Raw genomic sequence first — 27,377 nt, 5'->3', positions numbered from 1 at the left:
CCATCTTCCTAGTCAGGCCAATTAACAGGATTCACAAATGACGCGCGTTACCTGGGTGGGCACGACAGCGAGCGGGAAGGCTGGACTCCCCGAGGCCTCGTCGGGAGGCCCCGCGTGCGGATCGGTGAGGCTGAAATAACAACTCACCTACCATGAGGTCATTCTGGAATGTGAGGTCTCTGCCAAACAGACCTTCTGACCCCACCTCCACCCCAGTCCGACAGGGCAGGCCCTGGGCAGGCCTGGGCAGTTCCAGAAGCCCTCCCGCTGGCAGACATTTGCCTCTGTGGAAGCGCATGGAGAAGGACCGCCCAAGTGGATCCCGATGAAAGTCAAGTGATCCTTCCAGGGAAGTGCCGGGCGGCCGAGGCCCTGGGTCTCGACAAGGGCTGGACCCCACGGGTCGCGGGAGCCTGGCACCTGCCATTCGGCGGGTCCCGGAGTACCTGTGCCGTGGAGCTGCAGAGAGAGGGGCCTTCCCCCGTCTCTGCTGAGTCGGACTTTCCTGGAACTTTGGTGCCCTGGGTGTCCTCAAGTGACGTCCTCAGATCACACGGCCGTCTAATCGGGCAGGAAAGCCCGGACTCCTTCTTTCTCCACCAGAAACTAAAGTGTCACGGCAGCTTCTCTGAGCAGTGACCTGTTCAGTTAGGAGCGGCTCCCAAAAAGAACACGACGCCCCATCTGCTGCCTGTGGAGCGTCAGGGGCACTTCTGGTTTGACCATTAACTTGTCTTGGGACGCGGGAACGCTTCTCCCTCTCTCTTTGCTTCTGATCGTACGAGGAGATGTGAGACGTGCGTAAATCCCGCGGGCGAACATGGAGAGAGGGTGTGCCGGTCGGCAGGAGCTTACACGTCTTGGTTTCCTGGGGTGCCTCCAGAGGTGACACCAGACGGTGGTGACCGACCGGAAAAATGTAACATGTCTGTTGCGAGTCTCCTAGAGAGGCTCTGACAGGCGGTGGCACGGCCTCCACGGGACCACAGGGGGGCCGGTACAACTTGGGTACTTTTTTTCTTTTCCTTCTAATTACTTCCTCTCCGGACAAACCTCGCTACCACCCCCCACCCCCCCAGAATAGAACTGAGTTCAGAATGTTCCAGGGCACTTTATCAGGCTGGCTTATTCTCAAAGGCTGCTGTGCTCTGTGAGTGACCTCTCGAAGGCCTCGTCCCTGCTCTCCTAACCCGTCCCCCACACGCTGAAGGACAGGGGTGGCTTCTGGAGAGCAGGCCGCCGCCCAGTCCCACGGCACCAGTGGCCCGGAGCGTGGGCCGGCACTTTCGGCCCCGTGACACCTGCCCCGAGGCACCTGGCTGCCCCCTTGGGCAGGCCACGTAGGGCGTGGTCTTGGGCACACAGGTGCTCCCAGGGGCCTCCCGAGGTACCAAGGCACCGGCTTAACATTGGAGAACCAAAGGCCCGAGTTTTGCATTCATGTGCCTGAAACGTTCCCTCCTGATTTACCTTTCAAATTGCACCTGTGGATGAGACCTGGAGGAGGGTCCCCGCTGAGGAGACTGTCCAATGTGACCCTGGGTTTGGTGGGGCCCACGCGGAGGGCCAGGAGCCCAGGCTCCCCGGGGGCCTCGGGGACAGTGTTCCCCTGGGGTGGGTGATGGAGACAGTGCCTGAACAAGCACGGGGACAACAGTGAGTCAGAGCGGGAGCCGGCTTCTCTCCCCTTCCTTGTCCCACCCGCCGATCGCCCCACACGTCCCACACGTCCAGGAGACGGGCTCCCCTCGTCAGCGACAGCCCTTTGGACACCTGTCTGACAGCAGCCCTTTTACAGGCAAGAGGGTCTGTGGCCGGAGCGCTCAGCAGACAGTAGCATCTGTCTAGACCGTGACCCCACTTTCCGTGTTCTCTTATCTGCGTCCGTGCTCTATGATAAAGATACGGATTGGCCTTTTTAAAAGGAAGCTCACTCTTTCAGTGAGATACATGAGTCGTCCAAAGGAAGATCATGTGTACATAACAGTTTCAGGGAGTAGAATCCAAGATGAACTTGGAAACAGTAAGTCCCATGCCGCTTCTGCCGTCTGAGGTGCGTTCACGGCATCACTCTCACAGCATCGGCCAGCCCTGTTCACACACTCCCAGGATGGGGAGCTCACGATCTACCAAAGGCATCTCCGGTCAGCTCCCAGCAGGCTCCGCACGGAGGCCGGGTCTGCAGACCAGCTCACCGTCCTTTCCTCGGGCGGGGATCTTGGCAGAGACTGTGCTCCCACTTTCTCCCAACAGCCTCCTCTTCCAGGCAGGCCAGCGAGGTTGCCTCACACTCTCAGAGAGACGGTCTCCAGCTGGGAGCACAGGGGCTGGCTTTTCCTCTTAAAAGGCAGTGCGGGCAGTGGAGGCTAATGCTCCCGGAGCAGCGAGACTTCGCCCCAGCTTGCAGGCGTGGGGACAAAGGCAAAACCGGGGACCCTGGGGGCGGCCCTCTGAAGACAGAGCATTTCATAAATAACGACCAAATGTGGACATGACCGTAAGGCCCAGCAACCACCCCCGCTCCACTGCGGCTCTCCTCCCCTCCCCCTGCACACACAGGAAGAGGCCAGCCTCCCTCCCTCCGGGGTGGTTGCACCCACCTTGAGCTCTGGGTGCGCCCCCTCACCGGCCTAAGGTCATGCTTTGGTCATTTCTCCCTTACCCCAACCTACCTCAGGATTTAAACACACACGGTTGACTTTTGTAGATTTCTGTTCAAATACATTCATTTTGTGGCAACCAGAAAGCAAAAAGTCTTGTGGTCGTGATGTGCTGTTACTCTAGGAGTTTGGCAACCCCCAGGGTGCTTCCCTTTCATCCCGCTCAGGGTTTTCAGGGACCTTTGAGGAGCTGTTGTCATCCCCCCCCCCACCCCCCCGACGGAGGCTCAGAGAGATTAAGCCTCGTGTTCAAGGTCAGGCCGAGGAGAGCTGGGGCAGGGATTCAGACGGAACCTCCTTTCCACGGGGATGTGTCTGGTGCCCGTCACCCCCCCCCCCAAGGGCTGCCATCTAAGGAAGGGTCATTTTACCGAGAAGGCTGCAGGCGGGGAACGCTGGATTCGCCCGGCAAGGGTGCTGGCTTCACCATGCGCCGCCGGGGCGAGGCCCCCCCCCCCCCCGCCCCGAGCGGCACCCCCCCAACTCCCTCGGCCCCCGGCGGCCTTTCCGAAGGGTTGGGCGGGAAACTTCACTTCCTCCACCACGGCCTCCACCACCGCCCGGGTCCCACACGCGCGGGTTCAGGTCTGAGTCACGCCAGGCCTGGGGACTTCACCGCTGGGCTCCAGGTTTCCGACCCGCGGCGGCGGAGGCCGGGCTGTCGCGGTTGGGGAGGGGTCGGTGAGCGGCCGGGGGCGACGGAGACCCGGGGGCCGGAGAGGCATGCCCCGCCCCGCCCCGCCCCGCCGCGCCCCACCGCAGGGGGCGGGCCCGGGGCGCGGCGCGGCCATTGGCCCGGGTAGGTGGGGCCAGCGCCGGGCGGCCGGGCGGGGGCGCGGACGCGGATGAATGGAGCGGGAGGCGGCTGCGAGCGGCCGCCAGAGCGCGGAGCGCGGCGCGGCGGCCGGACCTCGGGACGGTGAGCGCTCCGGCGGGCGCGGGCGCGGGGCTCGGGGCGCCTTCGTGGGGCGCCGCCCGGGCGCGCCGGCCCCGGCCGGCTGACGTCAGGAGCGCGGCAGGTGCCCGCTGACGCCGGGCTGGGGCCAGCGGGCTCGAGGTGGCGCCGGCGCGGGCGGGGCGGGACGCAGGGCACGGGCGGTGCGCCCGGCGGCCCGGCCGCCTCTGGGAAATCCGAGGCAAATGCACCCCGGTCGCCGCCGGCAGCCCGGGCGGGAAGCCTTGGGGGGCGGGGGGGGGGGGAGGGCGACGGGCAGGGGAGGGCAGGGCGGGAGCGGCCGGGCTGGTGGCCGGGCAGGTGGCTGGGCGCGCTCGCAGGCGCAGGCCCCGCGGGTCAGCTCAGGGACGGACGCGCCTCCCCGGGGTGCAGAGTGGCGGCGGGCCGGGTCCGGGAGGAAATCGCCAGGCGCAGAAGTTTCTCGCGGGCGGCCGGGCTTTGTTCGCGCGCCGGCTGCGCTAAAGACACCCCGCGGCGGGGGCGCGGGCGGAGCGCTGGGCTTCGGGGCGGGCACGCGGGGCTGGTCCCCAGCCCGGGCGTCGCCGGCCGGCCCCTCTCCCGCCCCACCACGCCAGGCGCGGGTACCCCGGCGCGAGGCGCGGGGCGCGGCGGGGAGCCCCCGGGCGCCCGGGTGCCAGCAGAGGGCGGGGTGGGGGGATGGAAACGAGGGTGCGGACCCGCCCGAGGCGCCGCGGGGCACCCTTGGCCCCGGACCTGGAGACCCGAGGCAGGACGAGCCGGCCGGCCGTGCGGACCCGAGCGGGGCGCCGCGGGGTCAGCGCCACGAGGGTAGAGACCGGCCGCGTGCGTGCGCTCCCTCGTGGGCGGCGGACTGGGTGGAGGGGCCTCTTCCTCTCCGCAGCCGCGGGGGAGCGCAGTAGTTTTCCACCTGAAGGAACCAGCTTCTCAGTCACCGCTTCCCGCTGTGCTGTTTGGAACCTGGGTTCCTGCCGTCAGAAGAGACCCTGGCTCTGGGGAGCCGGGCTGGGACCCCGCGACCCGGGAAGATCTCGTTCCCTGTGTGGCACCGGACGTGGCCTTCAGAGGAGAGAAAGTGTCTGGTTTGAGCCGCTGTGTGTTCGAATCTGACAATATCAGTAACGCTCACGGGGGAGAAGCTGTTTGCTGAGCAGTCGAACGTGCCAGGCCCGGTGCTAAGTGCTTTGAGCGTTATCTCATGTAAGCCTACCACTCCCATTTCACGGATGAATAAACCAAGGCACTGAGGAGTTAGGTGACTCGAGCACGGTCACACCGCTAGCATGTGATGGAGAGGTTTTCGTCCAGACTTGGGTGCCTCCGGAGCTCTCACAGCTCTCATGCTGGTGGGGAGAAGGCAACCCGGGTGACCCGGCCTGACGCAGAGCAGTGTCCCAAAAGGTGGGCCCGTGGCTAAGGGGACTGGAGCATCCGGCAGGGATGGCCAATGCCCACGGATGCAGGGAGAGGAGGGCAGGGCGCCTCTGGCTGGACCCCCGTACTCCGGGCTGCCCTGCCTCAGTACTGCCTTCCTGCTGGACAGGCCTGGTGGACACTACCTGGAAAGTTTTTATGGGGCTGCTTACCTCCTGGGTGGCTGTGACCTAGTCCGCCCTGGGTGTGGCCCCTCAGGCAGGTGCCTGGGCAGGTCCCGACCGAGTCCCTCCCGACACCATGGTGAGGTGGCCGGGGCCTGGAGGCGGGGCTTGATGGTGGCCGAGTGAATGGAAGTCTCGGGGCTGATGTTTTCTGTCTGCTGAACACCTGATTCTGAGGGATTCGGCTCAGAGAGTCTGGCTCTCCCCAGTCTGCAGTGGACCCTCGCCTTGACAAACCGCTGCTGCAGTCCGGGCTCTGGGTCCACGTCTGGCTTCTAAACGATGTAGAAGTCTCCGCGAGCGGTGATCCATTTCCTGGGCTAGCACTGCTGAGCCGGTGTCAGTGCTGAAGCTCGCTGGGGTGGTTTCGGTCCGGGAGGCCTCCCCGGGTTTCCGGCGGGTAGCAGAGCGGCGCCCGGTGCTCGCGGTCGGGAGGGGGCTCGACAGCTGGCCCGGCGCGAACCCAGAAGACCCGCCCGGCCCCATTTCTGCTTCCTCTGTTGTGGACAGAAACCACGAAAATATTCCCTCCTGAGCCACGTGGCCTCCTGTTCTCAGGCATGGCAAAGAGCCCATTGTCTGCTTTTGGAAGGGGATAGACAATAATCCTCAGAAACCCAGCTGCTTTTGTTCTGGAACATTGAGCTGCTTGTCTGGCCTGGGCCTGGTCGTGGTGAGCCCACTTCAGGGCAGGCCCGGGGCTCCACCACGGCAGGTAATCGACAGGCCCACCAGGCCCCTGCCCGTGGGTGGGAAGGAGGCACCAGCTCAGGTCTCTGGGGACCAGAGCTCGTGTGTGTCCGTGGAGCCCGGGGCCTGCTAGCAGGGGAGGAAACCGGCCTTCTGGGCCCCGGGTCGTATCCCCTCCTCGGCTGGTCATGGGGACTCTTCCTGCTGTAGGCCCTCAGCCTGCTGTTCTCAGATACCCCTCATTTCCCCTTTGTGGCCACGGTGCACCCCCTCCCACCAGCATTACACAGAATTAGCCTCTTGAACCACATTTCTTGGGGCTGGTGGACATTTTGCACAACCTCATGCCTTTTGCAGACGGTGCTCACAGCGTGGCCAGGTGTGGCCCACGGAGGACCAGGCACAGGGCGGGGCTTGCTCGCCAGGGCCTGGCCACTCCGCTTATGGCCGCCCGGAGAGTCCCAGGCTCCTGGGCTGGGGAACTTCGAACACGTCCTCTCCTCCCACGGGGGCCCCCTTTCCTCATTGGCTTTTTATCCAGGAAGCCTTGGGGGTACCCGAGGCCACGTCCCTCGGCTCAGTGCCCTTTAGGGCTTGGGACCAGCTGAGCCGAGGGTGGTGCCCATTGGGCTGGTGTGGAGTCCGTGCATTTGGTCCTGGCGGTACTTGGAGCCCCAGGCCTCAGAGGCCACCCGGACACAGCCGAGCCCAGCCCGTGCCCCACCCAGCACCTCCAAACCCTATGAGGGCCCTTCTGCCAGTCTCCGTTTCTCACGAGCCCCAAGTGGTGCCCAGACCCACCTGAGAAGAGGCTCACTCCCTCCTCCCCGTGAGGCCACGCTTATGTTTAAGTGGAGAAACTGAGGCACAGAGAGTGCAGAGAAATCCACCACCGCCCAAGGTGGGAACGCTTGCGTGGCTGCAACACATCCTATCTTCATCCCTCCGGGGATCAAACGTGGGGAACTGGAAAGACCAGTAAACTTGGACTCCCCTCTCTCTGGCTCATCCGGCCCTCCCCACGCTCCTGCCCACTGGTGGGGACAAGGTGGGTGCAGGGACGTCCGTGCAGGACAGCCCCAAGGGACAGGTCCTTGGCTCTCTCTCAGCCTTCATTGTTGACCTCCATGCAAAGTGGCCAGCTTCCTGCTCACCCTGGTATGCAAATTGGGATGACCAGCCCAGATCTGCCTGCCACCCACAGTCTGCCCTCTGAATAGTTTTGGCCTCGTTTTCAACAAGTGAAAGTCCCCTCCTCTCCCTCAGTCAGAGGATAAGACACCAAGATGGATGTAGGAGACCAGGAAAGAGCGCTGCCTGAAGACCTCCACAAGTCAAGGGGTGAGGGCCCAGGGTCATAGGGACAAGGCCCAGGGTCATGGGGTCAAGGGTCCAGGGTCGCAGGGCAAGGACCCAGGATGCAGGGGGTTAGGAGGGAGAAGGGGAGGGGACGGGGAGGGGACCCACGTGCAGGAGCTCAGGCAGAGGCCACCATGTGGTGTGGCCCATGTCACAGTGGCGTGGGCTGTGGCTGTCAACCTCAGAGCCATCAGTGCAGAGAAGGGGACCCACCGGCTGGAGCGCAGAGAGGAAGCAGAAGTGACACCAGCGTGTGTGTGTCCCCGGCTGCCACGTCCCCGGCGAACGGGGTTCAGGATGGAGCCTGGGGGCGCCCGGCCCCTAACAGGAAAGGCCCCCCTGGGGCGCTGGCTGGGCCAGAGCCAGACTGAGCCGGCAGGCGAGGACCAGTGGCGCCGGGGGCGACCTGCGTCCTTCCCGCCCGCTGGGTTTGCGGGCAGCCTCCGCGTGGGGCGTGGGTGAGCGCACCAGGCCTGAGCCGGCAGAGGGGCTTGTGGGTCCTAGGGCTGCTGCAGCCCTGGGTGGAGACCAGGACCCCGAGCCTCCCACACAGGGGCCCCCGGTGCTCACGCTGCGGCCGCTGGGGCCGGCGGGGCGGGGAGGAGACGCACCTGAGGTTCTTGGAGCCGAGTGGCTCGGACTCGGAGAGCTGTGGCTGTTGGCTGGGCCGGTGGAAGAGATCTGCGTTGTCCTCCTGAGCGAGCTCACCCCCCCCCACCCCCCCCCCCACACACACACGTGTGCGTGCGCAGCCTCGCCCTTGCCCCTCCCACCGGAGCCCCAGGTGCAGAGCCTCTGGCTGGAGGCTCCAGGGACCCTGTTGTCCTCGCCGCTAATCCTGGGCACCTAATCCCACAGGGTCCGTCTCCTATGGGAGCAGGGGGAGGGCCTCTGGCAGTAGGGGGAGGCTCCCAGGGACCCGGGACAGGCCTGGAGGACAGGGTAAGGCCCCGGACAGTGGCTCCCTGTGAAGGAGCTGCCTCCTCCCTGCACAGCTGGAGGAGGGGGATGCTTCCTCTCTCCTCTCGGTCTTGGAAAGCCCTCCCAGCGTCCTGCGAAGCATCTGGTGGCCTCAGATGCGCCTCCACGAGGCTGAAGGCAGCAGAGCAGCAGGGAGGGACGGCCCAGCGTGTGAGCAGGTGCTTCAGGGGGTGGAGGGCACCAGACAGAGCCCCCCAGTCCGCTCCAGTCACGGGGCTCCTTCCTGCTGCCGCCACTGTTTGGGGGTCACGTGGCTGGGGCTCCCGTGGAGGCCTTTTCCCTCATCCTGGGCAACGCGCACGGCTCCGTGGTAAAAGGACCCCCCTCCTGAGACCGGGGATCTCAGAGGTTACGTGTGCGTGGGAGAGGCCTCAGCCGGCACCAGGCCGCAGAACGCTCATGACCTGCGACAGTGGCGGGCGTCCTGCCAGATCCCACTGCCCTGAAGCCCTCCTCTCGGGGCCTCTGCTGGCCGCCTGCCTCCTGCCACTGCTGGCTCTCGCAGCCTGTGCTGTTGTGATTGGTAGCGGGCAGTTTGCGGCTGGCTCTTAAATGGCTCCCGGGTGTAGGGGGGCTGTGAGCTCCTGGTGGATGGGACGGTGCCCCGGGGGTCCCCAAGCCCTGCTGCCCAGCACAGCCTCACGTACAGCAGGTGTCGGTGTAGAACCACCCGCCGCGGCGGCCCGAATTCTCCAGAGAAACACAGTCAATAGGAGATATTTATATATAAAGAGATTTATTATTAGAAACTCGGGCTGCACAACTGTGGAGGTTGGCAATTCTCTGTGCAGTCGGCAAGCTGGAGACCCGGGACACATAAAGGTGCGCTTCTGGCCTGAGGGCCGGCAGGGTGGGCTCGAGGCCTGAGAAGAACAACGTGCTAGTTCGAGTCTAAAGTCAGGAAAAAGCCAATTCCCAGTTCCAAGGTAGCCAGACAGAGAAATTGAGAGAAGGGTGAGCCCTGCCGCCCCATCCCGCCATTCGACTGGCTGGACGAGGCCCACACACCTGCATTGGGTCCGCCAGTTCAGACGCTAATCTCTCCCAGAGATGCCCCTGCCCACACACCTCGTGGCCCACCAGGTTGACAGGTGGAATCCACCATCATGCTGCCCTTGGCTCTGAGGCCGTGGCCGTGGCTCTGGGCCAGACTCTGAGCGGTGGTCCGGGTGGAGGAGGGGGAGGAGTCGTCAGGAGTGAGATGCCCTGGGGTCCTTTTGGGTGAGGGTACCTGCGGGCTGTGCCTGGAGCCCCCGGGGGGTGAGGGCGGCCTCGCGGCCCGTCCCTCCCGCTGTGGGGTCTGTCTGCCCCTTGGCTCCCCGTCGGCCGGCCTCCTGCGGCCACACGCTCCCTCCTCCGCCGTCCGGCTACCTTGCCCGGCCCCTCTGCACCAGCGCCAGTGAGCACCTTGGCACCGGCTGGACCCAGCTCAGCAATGCAGTGAGGCCCGATCGGCAGGTGGGAAGCCGACACACGTTCTGTACAAACGGTTCCCAGCGGACAGAAACTAGGCACCTGTCACATGCTCACAGGGCCTCGGGAGCAAGGCTTCTCCGAGCGCAGCCGTGATGTCCGGCCCTCTCCTCCACGTCCACACCACCGGGCTCGGCCAGTGCGGCCGACTGCTGTCGTGCGGGACCCCGTTCTCTAGCAGGCCTCCGCGGTGACGTGTCAGGCCTCGGGCACACACAGCAAGTTTCGGCATGGCCGTCTGTGCATCCACCCCCAGGCTTTGGCACACGATGGTGTCCAGGCAGGGCCGTGTGAGATCCTGGCACGAACTCGGAAATGTCCTTTGGAAGCCCCATGATGCTCGGGACTGTCCTTGTGGCTGTGAGATTCCAGGTGTCGTGGAGCCTAGACTCGCTCAGGACCCCGCCGCCTGCCTGCCGGTGGAGGGACGGTTCCAGGCAGCACCCGCTCCTCGCTCACGCCACAGTGCCGGGAGCGCCGGGGCCACCGGGAGGGCCGGCCTCCTCATTCCCCATCCAGAGCGTCCGTCCGGAAGGGTGAGAGCCGGACAGACAAAGAACTCCAGCCTCCAGGGGGCACAGGAAACCTGGGGCGGAGCTGCAGGCGTAAGGTTGCAAAGGCTTTTCCACAGCGCGCTGACCTGGCCGCGGACAGCAAGGAGAGGCGGCCGTGCCCGCCGCAGTCAGCCTCCTGGCGGAACCCCTGGAGGAGGCCCTGAACGCTGCTGATAATTCTTGCCGTGTGCGGGTGGCAGCCACAAGTGGGTCGCCGGCCAGCACCCCGATTGGCGGTTCAATTTGCTAATTTAAATAATGGGACGCATAGGATTTGGCCTGAGCCTTATACACTCACGTCCGAGGTCCGTCCACAATGTTGGTGCCGGTGGGATTTTCCCACTGACTTGGGGCTGCCCGTGGGTGCTCGCTTGTGGCTTTTGATTTCAGATCTTCTTGTGCCCGGCCCCAGTCACAACAGCTGGCTGTCCCGCCGCCCCCTGAACCCTGCTGTGGGCCTGATCTTTCCGGGTCGCCTGCCCTGCGTCTCTCCTGCAGGGGCGGGGCATGTGAGGCGAGCCCAGAGCTGGGGCAGCAGGCGTCTGCCCGCGGCTGGTGTCTCCGCCACTTACTGGAAACGCCGACCTGCGAATAATTCCCGAGGCCCCATCGCGGCCTGTCATCCACGCAGGCTGCTGGTGGCCTCCCTGAGCTCCCCGTGGCCCCTGCTGGCCTTCACCTGGTTGAGGTTCCTCTGCTTCCGGGCCCGCCCCAGACGATGTGTGCATTGTGCGTGCAAAGGTGCAGATGGCTCTGTGTGCACGCGTGGACCCGCACGCACGCGTGTGTTGGTGCATCTAGAGGAAACCACGCCACGGCGACAGCACAGGCTGGCCTCTGGGCCGTGGCATTTCGGGGAACATCCAGCCTTCGTGGTATCTCTCCGTGTGTCTGTTTCGGCGGCCCGCCCGTGCCGGGGCTCGCACCGGCTGCTCTCTTCTGCGAGGCTCTGCCGTGGGTCCGGGCGCCTGTGCTGCGTGGGCTGGAGGTGGCCCCGCGGCCATCGGCTGCAGCACCCGCTCCGCCTGTCCTGCAGGGTCCCCAGGAGCTGCCCCCTCCCCTCTCTGCTCACCGCGGAGCCGGGCCTACAAGGCTGGGAGGCGCTACAAGTAACTAGCAAGGCGCCTGGAACACTTGCGGCCGCCGCGGGACGACGGCGCTGTCCCTGCACAGCCTCGGGGCTCGGCGTGGATGGCCTGGCAGCGCCCCCTTCGCGGGGAGCAGCCAGCCCCGTGCGCGAACGCCACCGTCAGTCGGGGTTCTTTTAGCACAGTGTTGGCGAGGACGGCCGTGTCGCACGCCCGCGGCTCCCGGGTGTCTGTCAAGCTCGGCCGCCCCACCCTCTCAGGCCTGCGGCCTCCTCGGTGCCGGGCCACACGCGACAGCTTGTGGCGTCCTCGGCGGCTGCCTTCGCCAAGCTTCCCGAACCGGGGGCTTAAAGCCGCAGGACTTCAGCCTCTCCTGGCTCTGCGGGCCAGAGCCTGAGGTCAGTGGGCCTCACGCCGTCCGGAGGCTCCAGGAGAGGGTCTTCGTGCCCTGGGGGCCCCTGGCCTCCTGGTGACTGCGTCTCTCCGCTCTTGGCTCCCATTGTCACGTGACTTCTCTGTGTCTTCTCTTCTAAGGACCCTTGTCACTGGATTGGGGCCCACCCCAATCCAGATGACCTCATCTCAAACCATTAATGACGTCTGCAAAGACTTTTTCCAAATAAGGTCTCACTCAGTGTCTGGGCGGACACTGGCTGTTTTGGGGAGACCCCCGTTCGCCCAGCGCAGGGCCCGACGAGGCAGCGCCCCGTAACCGGGTCCCTGACGGAGTCTCAGCCGGCGAAAGTGGACTGGAGGCAGCTCTGGACACCCTCGTCTCTGTGCCTGGTGGGGGCGTGGGTGGGAGTGAACCCCTGTGGCCTCATGCTCTGGGTCTGAGGACACGTCGGGGTCCTGAGTCACCAGCCACGGGGCCCCAGCCCTGGGGGAGGCCAGCAGGTGGCTCCAGGCCTCCGAGCACAACCCCGTGATGTTTCCCGTGCCTCCCACGGTGTGAGGCTCCCCAGGATGGCTGGGCTTCAGAAACACTCTGCATACAAAGTGGCCCGGCCCCAAAGGTGAAGGGCGTGGCGGTGTCCTGGGGCTGCCGGCGGCAGACCGCAGACCGGACGCTGACACAGCAGGTGTTGAGGGTCTTAGTTCTGGGAGCAGGATGCCTGCGATGGAGGCGCGGCCGCGAGGGAGCACCTGCCCGGGGGACAGTGTTCTGTGCGCACGCGGTGTTCGCTCTGCGTGTGCCTGAGTCTGAACGCCAGTCACAGTGAACTGGGGCCCGCACTGACCCCCGAATCTGACCTCAGTCACCTCTTCGAAGGCCCTGGCCCAAACACGCCCCCGTTCTGAGGGGCCGGCGGTCGGGGCTGCAGCACGCCTTCCTTGGGGAGGACACCGTCAGCCCCGAGAAGCAGAGACTATGTGGGGTTTGCCAGAAGCAGCTGGGCTACGGGGAGGGTCCGGCGTCTTCCCCCGCAGGGAGCGCGAGCGGGCCGACGGTTTAGTTCTGGCGGGAGCGCCGGCCGCGCAGGGGGGACGCCCAGAAGCCACCGTGTACCCGGCAGGATGTGCTGCCCTTTCTAACGGTGGGCGGGCTGGGGGTGTGGGGGCCGGGAGGGAACGGGGCTGGGCTGGGGCCTCGGCGGAGAGGAGTGTCTGCCTTTCTCCTAACCCGCCCGCGTGGCCGCACACGTGCTTTGTGGCGACATCCTGAAAAACGTGCCGTGGGCAGCGAGCACCGCGGCCGCAGAACAAGCCGGGCCAGCTGTGGCGCCCTTTTTCCCTCCCGCGTGGCCCGCACCCTCCAAGTGCTGGGCTGCAATGATGTCCCCCTTGTGCTGAGGGCACGGAAAGCGAGCGGGGTGTGAGTCTCCTGCGGAAGTGAGGCAGGACGGTCAGTGCGGAGACCGCGTCCACACGGGGCGGCCCTCCCAGCGGCAAAGCGCACGGCTCACGCCGGCCGGGCACAGGCCGGGGGGGGGGGGGGGGCATCCGGCTCGGTCCCGCTGTGCCTCAGCCCCGCGCCCCGACTGTGGCTTGCTCACGTGTGTGTGGGTCTGGGAGGTCCGGCCCCGGATTCAGAAGGGGGCTGGCCAGGGAAGGTCAAACCCCATCAGACTGGGTAGCGGACAGCAGAGCCATCGGCTGCCCCGAGGGACCGGGCACGGGGGGGGGTGGGGAGGGGGACACGCTCCACGCGATATCCGTGTGTCCGAGGGCAGATGCAAGCTTTCTGACCCGGAAACTCTTCTCACAGGACGAACCGGCCCCCGGAATACCGTTCGGCGGCTTCCGTGGCCGCCCCCGGGACCACCCCCCGGCGGAGATGCCTCAACACTCGACGGGGGACAAGCCCCCGACGTCGGTGCCACAGCTGGTCCTCCCGAGCCCGCCCTCGGCCGCGGACGGCGGGAGCGGCCACAGCCCCCCCAGCAGGCGGGCGTCCCTCGGCTCGCCCCCCAGCCCCGGCACCCTGGGCTCCTGCAGCCAGCCGCTGTGCCAGCCGCTGGCAGGGAAGCGTGACCCCCGGGCGGCCCCCGAGACGCGCCTTGTGGCTGCGGGGCCGCAGAGCGCGGCGTGTGGCTGGCGGGCCTTCGCGCCCGAGTGCCTGCGGGCCTTCAACACGCCCAGGGCCTTCCTGCTCTTCCTGTGTGCGGCCGCCTTCCTGCAGGGCATGACCGTGAACGGCTTCATCAACACGGTCATCACCTCCATCGAGCGCCGCTACGACCTGCGCAGCTACCAGAGCGGCCTCATCGCCAGCTCCTACGACGTGGCCGCCTGCCTGTGCCTCACCTTCGTCAGCTACTTTGGGGGCACCGGCCACAAGCCGCGCTGGCTGGGCCGGGGCGTGCTGGTCATGGGCGCCGGCTCGCTGGTGTTCGCGCTGCCCCACTTCGCCGCGGGCGCCTACGAGGCGGAGGGCGCCGAGGGCCTGGGCGCGTGCCGGGCCAACCGCAGCCTGGCCTGCGGGGACCGCGCCTCCGGCCTGTCCGGCTACCGCCTGGTCTTCATGCTGGGCCAGTTCCTGCACGGTGCGGGCGCCACGCCGCTCTACACGCTGGGCGTCACCTACCTGGACGAGAACGTCAAGTCCAGCCACTCGCCCGTCTACATCGGTGAGTGGGGTCGCAGGCGAGGCAGCGGGCGAGCGCAGGGGCTGGCGGTGGTCCTGGCCGACCTCAGCCTGGCCCCCAGCACGTCTTGGGGGTCCGGGGGGGCGCGCGCAGAGTAAGTGGGCCCGGGGCTGGCTCGTGCCCGGGTCAGCCAGGTGCTGCCCTGCTGCCCCCGGGACTGGGCTCGAGCCTCCCGCTCCCGCTGAGACACCCTCATTTGTGGGGGGGGGGGGGGGGGGGGGGCGTCAGATTTTGGGGTTTTCAACCTCGTGGCACCACGTCCCCGCGTCCCTCCTGCCAGGCCAGGCTTTCCCAGGGAGAGGTGCTCGGGGACGCGCGCGAGGGACCGGCCGGCGCTCCAAGGCCTGCCCTGACCCCGTCAGCTGGCTGCAGCCTGCTCGTTCCCACCTCGGACTCTGTCCCCCTCGTCACCTAGTGGTGCCGACCCAGGGACGTTGGGGTCTCCTTAGTCCAGCAACGCCCTGGTGGGCCTGTGATGCTGCGTGGAGACAGCCGTGGCCTGAAACACGGGCTCTGGGGGTCTTTGCTCTTCCGGGAGAAAGGGTCAAAATAACGTCTGTGGTCGGCTCGGCCAGAAAAGCTGTAAATTTTTTTTTAATGTTTACTTATTTGAGAGAGAGAGAGAGAGTGTGCAAGCAGGGGAGGGACAGAGAGAGAAAGAGGGACAGAGAATCCCAAGCAGGCTCCATGCCGTCAGCAGAGAGCCAGACGCAGAGCTCGAACTCACGAGTCATGAGATCGTGACCTGAGCCAAACTCAGATGCCCACCCGACTGAGCCCCCAGGCGCCCCAGAAAAATCTTAAAAGCAGCCAGATTTCAGACTCCGTGAAGGCCGCCCCGACGTAAACCCTGGCCCAAAGGGTCCGTGTGACGGGGGCAGGTAGGCGCAGACACACGGAGTGGGGGGCTTCTAGCAGGTGGGCTTCTGAGTGTCAGTGGCTCACGAGCCCTGGGGCAGTGGACGTGGCCGGCCTCAACCTCTCTGCTTCTCCCCAGCCATCTTCTACACGGCGGCCATCCTCGGCCCCGCCGCTGGCTACCTGATCGGAGGCACCCTGCTCAACATTTACACAGAAGTAGGCCGACAGTGAGTGGCCCCAGCTGAATCTGCCCCACGCGGACGGCACCTCGCCTGGGCGGTGGCTCCCTCAGAGCAGGACACACAGCAGGAAGAAGCTGGGCTGGCCCTGCTCTGGCGGCCCCGGGGTCCGGGGGGTGGTCCCCAGGGTCTTGAGGGGGCTGGCCCTGCTCTGGCGGCCCCGGGGTCTGGGGGGGTGGTACCTAGGGTCTTGAGGGGGGGCTGGCCCTGCTCTGGCGGCCCCGGGGTCTGGGGGGGTGGTCCCAGGGTCTTGGGGGGGTCTGGTCCTGCTCTGGTGGCCCCGGGGTCTGGGGGGGTGATCCCCAGGGTCTTGGGGGGCTGGCCCTGCTCTAGCAGCCCTGGGGTCTGGGGGGTGGTCTCCAGGGTCTTGGGGGCTGGCCCTGCTCTGGAGGCCCCAGGGTCTGGGGTCTGGGTGGAGGGACGGCCCTGGGGTCTGGTGGGGGGGCTGGCCCTGCTCTGATGGCCCTGGGGTCTGGGGGTGGTCCCTAGGGTCTTGGGGGGGGGCTGGCCCTGCTCTGGCGGCCCCGGGGTCTGGGGGGGGGTGGTCCCAGGGTCTTGGGGGGGTCTGGTCCTGCTCTGGTGGCCCCGGGGTCTGGGGGGGTGATCCCCAGGGTCTTGGGGGGCTGGCCCTGCTCTAGCAGCCCTGGGGTCTGGGGGGGTGGTCTCCAGGGTCTTGGGGGGCTGGCCCTGCTCTGGTGGCCCTGGGGTCTGGGGGGGGGTGGTCCCCAGGGTCTTGGGGGGGGGGCTGGCCCTGCTCTGGTGGCCTCGGGGTCTGAGGGGGGGGTGGTCCCCAGGGTCTTGGGGGGGCTGGCCCTGCTCTGGTGGCCCTGGGGTCTGGGGGGGGGGGGGCTGGCCCTGCTCTGATGGCCCTGGGGTCTGGGGGGTGGTCCCTAGGGTCTTGGGGGGGGCTGGCCCTGCTCTGGTGGCCCTGGGGGTCTGGGGGTCCCTGAGTGCAGGCCCTGGGGACAGAGACCTGGAACCAGGCGAGACCAGGTCACCAGTTCTCTGATACCCTTTGCAGAACTGAGAGCAGATTTCATGCTGCCAATGGGAGCTTCTGTGTGGGGTTTTCCACACCAGGCAGGTCTCTTCTGACACCCGTTGGGGGTCCTAAATTCAGCTCAGGTCTGACAGACTTCCCAGGGTCAGCACAGACCCCACAGGTGAAGGCTCAGCCTTAGGAGACCACCCCCTGCAGACGCCAGCCTCAGACACTGGGTCCCCACGACTTCCGTCCCGCCTGGCTACATATCGGGGTTCCCACGGCCCCGTCCTTGGGTTTCGTGAGCAGCTAGGACAGCTCCCAGACCTCAGGAATGTGCTTTACGCACCAGATTACCGGTTTATTAAGCAGATTACGACCCAGGAGCCGCCAGATGGAGGAGGTGGAGAAGCCAGGTGTGGGAGGGGGTGCAGGCTTCCGTGATGTGCAGGGCGCCACCCCAGCACCCCCCCCCCCCCCCGGAGCCCTCCGATCCCCTGGGCTAAGGTCTTTCTGGAGCAGCGTGCGGATGCCCGGCGTGGGTGCCCAGAGTGCACGTGGGCAGGACGCTGACCCCAAGTGTCTCCCCCCACAGGACAGAGCTGACCACCGAGAGCCCCCTGTGGGTCGGCGCCTGGTGGGTGGGCTTCCTGGGCGCGGGAGCCGCCGCCTTCCTCATCGCCATCCCCATCCTCGGCTACCCCCGGCAGCTGCCAGGTGGGTGCGTCGCTCCTCTGTCCTCCTCGGGGGGCACCCCTGGGGAGTCCGGGCCCGTCGCCTTCGGGGCGAGGCCACCGTCCTGCAGGGCCAGCCCGGCCACGTGCAGCTGACCCTCAGGCGCCCCCAGGCCTGGGAGGGGGGAGCCTCAGGCAGAGGCCTTGGTCCCTGCCACTCGCCGACGTCTGTGTCCTTCCAGGCTCCCGACACTATGTGGTCATGAGAGCGTCGGAGACGTGCCGGCTGAAGGACAGAGGCCACGAGGCGGCCAGCAACCCCGACTTCGGGAAAACCATCAGAGACCTGCCTCTGTAAGGACCTTGTGGGCGGGGGGGGGGGGGGGGGGGGCTCCTGCCCATGCCCATGTGTCCTGCAGACCCTTGGGGGGCCCACACATGCCGGACCTTGACCCCAAGCTAGGAGAGTCCGCGTGGCCCCTCCAGGGCCGCGGTGAGCACGCAGCTTCTGAACCTCCTTTGTGGCCCCACGGACTCGAGATCTCAGCCCCGAAATCCGGGCCGGGAGATTCAGAGCTGCACACAGAGCCGGTGAGGGACGGTCCCGACGGAGGGCCCTCACTCTGCTGTGTCCTCTGTCCCCTGACCTTTTCATTAAGGTCACCTGCACGTGCCAGGGTTCCAGGCTCACGCCCTCTCTCTGCCTTGAGGCCTCTGACGACCCAGGAAGGGACGGGACTGTCTCCGGCCCCCTGCCCTCACTGCCCCGCACCAGCCCCCACTCCTCGTGTGCTCCCCTCCCTTGTGTGAGACCTGGTCTTGTTTTGTGGGCTTCATGGACCCCTGGCCTGCTCTGGTCTCAGGGAGACTCGGGGCCCTGGGGGGGGCTCCTGGCCACCCACACCCTCTTCACGGGGCCACGCATCGCACAGGGGGCTCTGGAGGGAATGGGGAAGGAGCCCCCAGACGGCCTCCAGCCTGATTCCTCGGCCTCGCTGAGTACTCCCCTGCCCCCCGGTAGTCTGGAGCCGGAGCCCAGGAACGGCCGTGTCTAACTGGCCTCGTGGGGCCAGGGGCTGTTGGTGGCAGGAATGAGCCCTCGTTGCCTACCTTCGCCGCGGGAAGGGTGGAGGGGCGTCGGGGCCGAAGGTGGCCTCCGGGGAAGCCCCAGGGCTGTCTGCTGTCCGCGTGGAGAGGAGGCAGGGCCGGCGTGCTAGGGGTGGAAGGTGGACGGGCCTGCCTCGCTTCGGGCTTTGTTCTCCTGCTTCCTGCTTCCTGTGGGGCCACCCAAGAGCTGCCTGCTCAGCAGGGTGCCCCAAGGCAGGTAAGCCGCCAGGGGCCGCACTGGGCAGGGGCGCAGGAGCGGCTGTGTGAAGGCCGGGTCGCCCCGTCTCCCAGCAGCCACGGGGAGGCGCTCTGAGCTGGAGCAGGGCCACCAGGGCCCCACACGCAGCACGTCAGCAGCGCTGGGGACAGAGGGCCAAGAAGAGGTCTGTGTCCAGGCTTAGTTCCCTAGCCAGTTGCCGGTAATAAAATAAATCCTGGAACGTGTGCCCTCTGTTAACATCACGACTAGTTCTCCGAGCAAATTCAACACCAGATTTTAGCAGAGCCACCTAGAGCCTGGGACCAAGTCTGCACACCCTGGGGAGGGTCACCTGACCCCCCCCCCCCCAAGCCTAGCCGAGCGCCCCGAAGCCTGGGCCGATCTGAACAAGACCCAGGGAAGGGGCCAGCCAGACACAGGGCGTCCCCCATACAAGGCAGGAGCTGCGAGCCCCAACAGAGGAGGTTCCGGGGAGGGGCCGGTGCCCTGGGCCCCCCCCAAGCCCCCACCCGCCAGCACCCCTCTTGTCCCTTCATGGACATGGGACCCAAATAATTAACCAAAAAGCATTGTTTTCAGTCTTCCGGCTCGAAAGTCAGTTTTGCATGTGTGTCGCTCTGGGGCGGGTCAGGTGCCACAAGCCGCGTGGAACGTCTTTCCTTCGCCTCCTCCTGGCCGCCTGCTCGCGTGTCCCGGTGCAAAGCCTAGTCATGGCTGCACCGCACGTCCCTACTTTCCAAGATCCAATTGCCGGCCTGTGGCAGGTGCCCCGAGATGTGAGCAGGGACTCTGGGCTCCCTCCCGGTGTGAGCACGACCAGCAGCGGGGTCTCCGGGGCCGGGGCTCACGAGGACGGGCTTCACGTGTGGCACAGCCCTGAGCTGCAGACCCGGAGAGCGTAAGCCCCGAGGGCCATTTCAGAGCCGGCCCCCACGGCGGGCTGAGGGTAGTCATTTAGTTCCAGGGTTTGCTTTCTCGTAGGTGCGGGAGAGGGAGGCGCTGCCCTGCGGTGACCCGGGGCTCCAGAGAAAACCCTGCCCCCAGCCCACATCACTCCCCGGGGGCCAGGGACAGACGCGTACCGGTCGGCACCTCGGTGCCCAGGTCCAGGCACCTGCCGCCCGGCGGCTCCGGGAATCGGGAAAGCAGGCATTAGAGCCTCAAGTGCGGGCGGCTGGCTGCCCCCCGAGGCCGAGCTTCCAAACTTGCGGACCCCCCGCGGCTGTAATTTCGTTCCCACTCCGAGCGTCGTGCCTCCACTGCCCCGTAAGGACGGTGTGCTGTGTTCTATGCCGCGTGTGTGGTCGGCACACCTGGGCGCCAGCCCTGCTCGGCCCGAATCCCCAACAAGGTGCAGAGCAGTCCGGCCAGAGCCAGCGGCCCTCGGAGAAACGTGCTCACGCGAGGGCAGATGGTGTGGGGCAGGGCCTGGTGCCCAGCCCGTCGCTCGGGGCAGGGACGCAGGGGGGCAGCAGTCAGAGCCCGCGTCGGGCGCTCACAGAGGTCTCTCCCCTTCTCGGTGAGACCTGAGGCCGAGAGCGCCGCAGGGCCGTGCAGGGCTCCCTGTCCTGATCCCCAGAGGGAAGCAAGGCCGGCCTCACTAGGGAACGGGCAGGTCAGGTCCGAGGGGCCAGGGCCGAGGTCCTTCCTCAGGATCCCTACGACACCACCCCCAAAGTACACACCAGCCCGGTCCACCCAGAGGCTCCTTGGAGGGCCCCCTGTGCCCCCTTCTCGAGAGCTGGTGGCTGAGAAAGGACCCCAGCCTTCAGTGCCGGTCCCCATCCGTGGGGACCTGGCCAGTCCTGGACTTGGGGACAGCCGCCTCCCCCAGCCCCCGGCTCCTGACTCCCCCCACCGCCAAGTGATTCCACGGTGTCGTGGTTGCTCGGGGTCTCTCCCCACGCCAGAGCCGAACTGTGGCGGAGGCGGTGAGGAGGTTGATTTAGCGGCTTGCTTTCCTGGAGCTGGTTCTCCGCCAGCCTCACACCCCGTCCTGACTGCTCTGGGGGAGACGTGGAGGGCCCCCCACTCCCCAGCCCCCTGCGCTCCCCTCTGGAAGGGCACTTCCTCCCTGCTCTGGCCTGCTCTGACCCTCTGTCTCTTCTCTCTCGTCTCCCCATCCAGCTCCATCTGGCTCCTCCTGAAAAACCCCACGTTCATCTTGCTGTGCCTGGCGGGAGCCACCGAGGCCACACTCATCGCCGGCATGTCCACGTTTGGCCCCAAGTTCCTGGAGTCCCAGTTCAGCCTGAGCGCCTCGGAAGCTGCCACCTTGTTCGGTGAGAAAACTCGCTGAATCCTCGGGGTCCTCTGACTTTTCGTGAGTTCTCGGACGAGTGAGGGGTCTCCGGAGTCTCTTTTACAAGCGCACGCGGCTCCCGTACATGCGAGGACATGCGGGCGCGTGGTCCTGCAGCGGAGGCCCCCGGAGCGGGTGCTGGGCCGTGCACAGCGTTGCTTCATGGGTCTGATGGTCCTTCCCGGGAGGTGGGGAGCACGGACCACAGCGTGCTGACCTCCTGAGGGGTCCGCTCTGGCTGGGAGGGTCCGGGGCGAGCTCGTCGCCTGTGACGCCCGCTCACCCCCTCCAGCGTCCCTGGCTTGTTGCAGAAAGGGTTTGGCTAGTGGCACCCAGACCCTCAGGCCCGGTCGCACCCGGGAGCCGGGCGGCCGGCGTCCCAGGATTTCATGGGACTGTGAGGTCGGAGCCCCGGGACCCGCCCGGCCAGAGACATTCTGTGGCCAGAGCCAGGCTGGCCCCCCCAGGAGAACGAGGGCCCTGCTTAGACCCCCTCCTGCTGCTGCCCAGAGGGCACCTGCAGCCTCACGGAGAACACACCAGGCGGGACACGTTACCAGACAAGGGGTCGATGCCGGGCCGTGCCAGACGTGGCGTGGATCCTGGCCGGGAGAGTCAACACCCCGTGTGGAATGTGGGGACTTCTGGGCAGCACATGGGCCAGTGCAGGCCGCCCCCCAGGCCTCGGGGTTCTGTTCCAGCATGGGGCTTGGGCATTCAGTTGGGGACCCCGTCCCCCTATCTAATGCCCCCAGACACCCCTCCTTGCCTGGCCTCTCGGCCCCATCCACAAGCGCCTCCCCTTTCCCAAAGCGGCCCCCTCCCTGTGCTCACATTGTCCCAGAACGGCCACCTGCTCTGGGGTCCCCCGGGCTGCAGCCCAGAGCTGGAGGGGGTCCACGTCAGAGCTGGCTTTGGTCCTTGCTGGAGAGGCAGGCCCACCGAGCCCCACACCCGTCCGCACCCCGTCCCCGGGACGGCCTGGGAGCCGCGCGCCAACTAATCCCCGCTTCCCGTGAAATGGCGCGGGCCACGGATTTCTCGAAGGTGGCTCACGGCTGGACTCGCGGAAGCTGTGGTTTTCTGGGGAGCACAGTCCCTGGGCGGCCTCCCGGTCAGGCGGGCAGCGGGCTATTGGCCTCTCCCCCTCCCAGTCCCGCCCCGCCCCTGCGGCCCCGCAGGCCCTCACCGAGCACGTCCCCTCTGCCGCAGGGTACCTGGTGGTGCCGGCCGGGGTGGCGGCACCTTCCTGGGTGGCTTCTTCGTGAACAAGTTCAAGCTCCGTGGTGCGGGCATCATCAAGCTGTGCCTTTTCTGTGCCCTGACCAGCCTGCTGGCCATCTTCGTGTTTTTCATGCACTGTCCCAACGTGCCCGTGGCGGGTGTGACCGCCAGCTACCACGGCGGGTAAGGACCGAGAGGTGCCTGGGAGAAGGGGAGAGCCCAGCGCACCTGTCGGAGGCACCGGTGGCCCCAGGGGATGGCGGTGGTGGGGCGGGGACTCGGTCACTGTTTGGAGAGGGTCAGGGCTAACGGTCCCTGAAAGACAGCCCGGCATCGGCCCTTTGGAAGCCCCGGGCTCCGTCCCGGCCCCGAGCCCGGGGTTCCCATCCGGAAAACGAGACTCCGCTCACCCAGCCGCTCTCCACGTGTGGACGTGGAAGGTGGCCCAGGGTCGGCTCCCGTGTGTGACCGAGTCACGGGAACGTGAGAGCGACAGCCGGTCAGGCTAATATCCGAAGCAGGCTGCGACGGTGGCCGCTGGGACGGGCGGCCCCTCTCAGGGACTCCTGGTGCCGCTGGCGGGTCAGGACCGCAGACCTCAAAGTGGCCGTGGGAGCACTGTCCCCCGACAGGACCGCCACGGTCCCCCCACGAGGACCGTGCTGCCACGGGAGGGAGGCAGGCGGGTCCCGGGCCAGCTCCCAGGGAGGGTGCTGAGGGAGGCGGGAAGGGTCCGGATGGGCATGGGGTCTTCCATCTAAGTGGAAAGAGAAGGAAGCCTGCGTGTCCGTGATGGCCACCGTGCACACGCGCCCCTGAGCCGTGCAGGTGCACAGCTGTCACCTGAGGGGCTGGCGCCTCTGGGGGGGGGGCTTTGGCCCCGTGCGCTCTGAGCCACCAGCCCGTCCAACCACCAAGTGGGGGGAAGTGGGCCGCGCACACGGAGAGCAGAGCGGCGCGCAGTTTGCCTGGCGTGAGAACGCCCAGCGGGTCTACGGGCAGGAGGCAGGGAGGGGAGCATCGGGAACCTCGGGAACCGGAGGCCGTGGCTGCGGGTGGGGGGGCGCGAGGCCCCAGGCTGGGCTCCCCACCCGGCCCGGCCCCACCGCCCCCTGGTCTCCCGCCCGCAGCCTCCTGCCCCAGGGCCGCCTGGAGCTGACCGCCGCCTGCAACGCGGCCTGCGGCTGCCGGCCCGAGCTCTACAGCCCCGTGTGCGGCTCCGACGGCCTCACGTACTTCTCGCCCTGCTACGCGGGCTGCCCGGAGGCGGCCGAACCCGGCCCCGGCGGCCAGAAGGTGAGCGTGGCCGCCGCCCCCGTGCCGTCCGCGCCCCGGGAGGGCCCCTGCCCCTTCCTCCGGTAATCCGCGCTGTTTGCGCCCCTCAGGTGTACCGAGACTGTAGCTGTGTCCCTCAGAATTTTTCCTCTGGTTTTGGCCATGCCACTGCAGGGAAATGCACCTCAACTTGTCAAAGAAAGCCCCTCCTTCTGGTTTTCATATTCGTTGTAATCATATTTACATTCCTCAGCAGCATTCCTGCGCTCACGGCAACGTTACGGTAAGCCCGGGCCTGGGTTTCGCTCAGGCCCAGAACCTTCCCTTGCAGCACGCTGCGGTGGAGCTCTGCAGATCCCGCGGGGTACGCGCCGGGCCCCCCAAACACCGCCCGCGCCAGGAGAGAGCCAACTGCCTCTGTGAGGTGCTTGCCACCTGGGGAGGTGGCCACGCAGCCTGGGGCGTGGCCAGGACTTGGCTGCTAGCGTGGGGGGTGTGACTTGGCAGACGGCCCCACCTCCCCGGGCGCTGACGCGGCTGTCTCACGTTTCAGGTGTGTCTGTGACCGGCAGAGATCGTTTGCGCTGGGAATCCAGTGGATTGTGGTTAGAACTCTAGGTACTGTGCCCCGTGAGGAAGCCACGTACAGTTGTGTAGTGCGTTCGCTGCACAAGGGCACCCGGCCTGTGTCCCATCACGCGGCGGGTGTGCCTTCGGGAACAGCTAGTGCCCGCTTTGGAGAAGGACGCCATCCCCTCGCCGACCACTAGGGGGACCCATGGTCATTTATTTGCCTTTTCCTCATTAGCACAAAGGCTCCAGGGGAGTCGCGGGTGATTCGGCACCTCCCCGCCTGGTGCCAAGTCCCCAGAAAGGAACATTTACGTCCAATTCGCACCCCCCCCCCCCGCCGCGAACACCAGTGGCTGACTGATGTCACCTTTCTGGGTCTCCTCCCTGCCCACCCGCCCCCTCTGGCCCCCCCGCGCGGGTTGGGTCCTGAGTGAGCCTCTTTCTGCAGGGGGCATCCCGGGGCCCATCGCCTTCGGCTGGGTGATCGACAAGGCGTGCCTGCTCTGGCAGGACCAGTGTGGCCAGCAGGGCTCCTGCTTCGTGTACCAGAACTCGGCCATGAGCCGCTACACGCTCATCGTGGGGCTGGTGTACAAGGTGAGTGCGGGGGCGCGCTGGAGGGGGGCGGTCCCGGGTCGGCTCCAGAGGCCCGGGGTCTCCTCCTGCTGGCCCAGGAACCCAGGCTCTCCACCGGGGCCTTCCAGCCGCTCGAACCCGGGGCCACGGTTCCCAGAAGCGGCCTCCTTCCCAAGTGAGAGCCCGTTGTGGGGCCCCAGCCCCACGAAGCCCCTGCCTGCCGGGGGCCTCCCCCCTGCCGCTGGCCCCGGAGTCTGGTCCCCTAGGGCTTTGCAGGGATAAGACCCCCTTCGGTCCTGCAAGGGCAGAGAGGGCAGATTCTGGCGGGCCTGTCGGCGTCTGGGGGCTGTGGGGGCGGGGCTTGTGGACCCCTGAGCAATTCCCCGCTTCCTAACCGTGAGGTGCCTGGGGCGCTGGCCCACCCTCCGCCCGACCCTGGGAAGAGAAACTGCCTGCTTTAGCACGTGTTTCATGTCGTGTGGGGAGAAGCACGGTATTTATAGTTTGAATCTTTCCCGATGGGAAGAAGGGACATGGAACCTTCACAATAAAGTGAAATCCTGGGGCCAGCCTGTAGGAGTGTCTCGATTTTCTTCTCTGGGTGGGGGGGCTGCTCAGGGGTCCCCCCCTTGCCTCACGTTTGTCTGGAAGCATCTCGGGATGGCGAATCCTCAGCCCCCTGGGCTTATCTCCACACGGATTAGCATAATAATAGCCACGTGTGACCCCAGAGGAAGGCAAGGGGTCAGTCGGAGGGGGACATGGCTTCCTGGGAGCTGCCCCCGGGTTTTCCTCTGTGCCCCTGTGCCCGGAGCAACAGGCCGGTACCCGGGCCGTCTGTCCACCCAGACGATGAGCCCTCTGCATCAGCACAGCGGTTACGGTGGCTTCTCAGGTCAGTGTTAGTTTCAGCAGGAGTAGCAGACAGCTTCTGAACGCGCCCCCTCCGATCCCTGCGCCAGAGTGGACATGGGTGCCAGGCTTATCAGGCTGGTGATGCTCCCAGAAACGCTAAAACCCAGCATCCGCACGTTAAAGCACACACGCGTACAGGGGCGCCTGGGGGGCTCAGTCAGTTACGTGTCCAACTCGGGGTCAGGTCATGATCTCACGGTTCGTGGTTCGAGCCCTGCGTCGGGCTCTGTGCTGACAGCTCGGACCCTGGAGCTGCTTCGGATCCTGTGTCTCCCTCTCTCTCTGCCCTTCCCTCCCCGCCCCCCCAAAATAAACAAACTTTGTTTTAATTACAAAAAACCCTGAAGATCTTTATTCCTCAGTTCTGGGGGCCAGAGGTCCGAAATCCGCACGTCAGTTCCTTCTGGGGGCTCTGACGGAGGGTCTGCTCCAGCCCCGTCTCTGCCCCTGTGTCGCGTGGCCTTCCCCTGGGTGTCTGTAAAGCCACTGTCTCCTTGCTCCCGCGAGGACACCTGTCACTGCACGCAGGCCCACCCGACACCCAGGATGATTTCATCTCAACCTTCTGAACTTAATTACACCTGCCAAGACACCGCTCCCACGATAGGCTCTGGGGGTCGACACGGGGACAGCTCTTGGTGAGGGGGGGGGGCACTGTTCAGCCCAGGACGAGCCCCCCCACCCCATCCAGGGCCAGTATGTCGTCAAATGCTGGTTTTCATTCCCTCCCTGACAGTATGGGTGTCCACGCAGGGGCGGGTTATGCAGGAAAGATGGGTCTTCTCTCCGGAAGCGGGGTCCTCGGGACCTCGGGAGCAACCGGGCCGCCTGGCCTCTTCCTCTCTCCCAGGTGCTGGGCTTGCTGTTCTTTGCCGCCGCCTGCCTCCTGTACAGGCATCCGTTGGAGGCTCCCGATGGCCTAGAAGCTTCTCTGCCCAGCCAGTCCTCGGCCTCCGACACCCCCACGGACCTGCAGGACGCCCCCTCGGCCCTCCAGCTCCAGAGTGACGTCTGACCGCCCACCCGTCCGCCCAGGGACACGAGCCAGCGAGCACTGTCCGATTTCTCCCCAGAAGGGCTGACCCCTCGCCGATTGATACCCCAGGGCTGAGGACCCTCCAAAAATCTCTCCTAGGATCCTGAGGGTACTAAGCTGGTGGGGGCCGCACATCCGAGTCTCAGAGACGCCGAAGAGGAGGAACGCAAGGCATGGGGGGGACGCGGCGCGCCTCCCCCCTGGCCCCGGGGGAGAGTGTGACGGTCCCTCTGGCTCAGGAAGACCGAGGCCCCGCAGCCCAGCCCTTCTCACAGTCCGGGAACGGACAGAGCCGCGTGGCACTGGAGTCTGCCCGGGGGCCCCGAGAACCCCGGACGCGTCGGCAGCTGTGATTTTCAGTCTCTCTATGCGATCTGAGCTGCGCTGTTTCAGAAAGCCCAGAACCACCTGCCGCCGGTGTGAAGCTGGCAGCCGCCGGGGGTTCGGAAGTCACCGTTCTGTCCTGGAGACCGGAGAAGCGCCCGTCACTGCCTGTGGCGCGCACACGGGGCTCGTGCCGCTCCTGTTCATCGTGACACCGTCGACACCGCGGGGTGGGAATGACAAAGCCCTGACCCCCGCCGGGGCGTGTCACCGGCCGTGCTCCCGAACGGGCCTCATTCGGCGCATCTGGGGACCAGCCTGGCCCCGACTTCCTGTGTCTCTTCCGATGCGGGGCCGCTGGGCGGGCGGCCGTCCCCAGGGGCACGGTCCCTGCTGCCCCCTCCCATCCTCAGAGCTGCAGCGGGACGGGACGCGTCGCCAAAGCAGATATTTATGGACCAATATTTTGCAGAACCTTATTTATAGAATTTGTTTTTTACCTGCTCGTGTGGTGGGCATAGCGGCCGGCTCAGCGGACATTCGGGAACTCTGCCTGGAGGACAGTGGGACTGCCGTGGAAGGTTTGCGGATGTCCTCAGTTAAAATTCCGTGTCAATAAATATATTTTGATATTTAAAGCAAA

At 66.3% G+C, this 27,377-nt stretch overlaps 1 protein-coding gene across 1 annotated transcript; it reads left to right on the top strand.

The window, feature by feature from the left end:
* Positions 1 to 3,454: 3,454 nt before the first annotated feature.
* SLCO4A1 (solute carrier organic anion transporter family member 4A1) lies at positions 3,455 to 27,377 on the top strand. Its single transcript, XM_045444033.1, is given in 13 exon segments — positions 3,455 to 3,579; positions 13,547 to 14,408; positions 15,424 to 15,514; positions 17,104 to 17,225; positions 17,425 to 17,536; positions 20,637 to 20,791; positions 22,024 to 22,041; positions 22,044 to 22,218; positions 23,166 to 23,331; positions 23,421 to 23,593; positions 23,864 to 23,928; positions 24,332 to 24,480; positions 26,225 to 27,377. Coding segments are annotated over 12 exon segments (2,184 nt in total). The 5' UTR covers positions 3,455 to 3,579; positions 13,547 to 13,615; the 3' UTR covers positions 26,390 to 27,377.

The sequence above is a fragment of the Leopardus geoffroyi genome, chromosome A3 (assembly GCF_018350155.1).
Source record: "Leopardus geoffroyi isolate Oge1 chromosome A3, O.geoffroyi_Oge1_pat1.0, whole genome shotgun sequence".
Classification (NCBI taxonomy): domain Eukaryota; kingdom Metazoa; phylum Chordata; class Mammalia; order Carnivora; family Felidae; genus Leopardus; species Leopardus geoffroyi.
The sequence above is the reverse complement of the archived record's forward strand: the minus strand, read 5'-3'. Positions and strand labels throughout refer to the sequence as shown.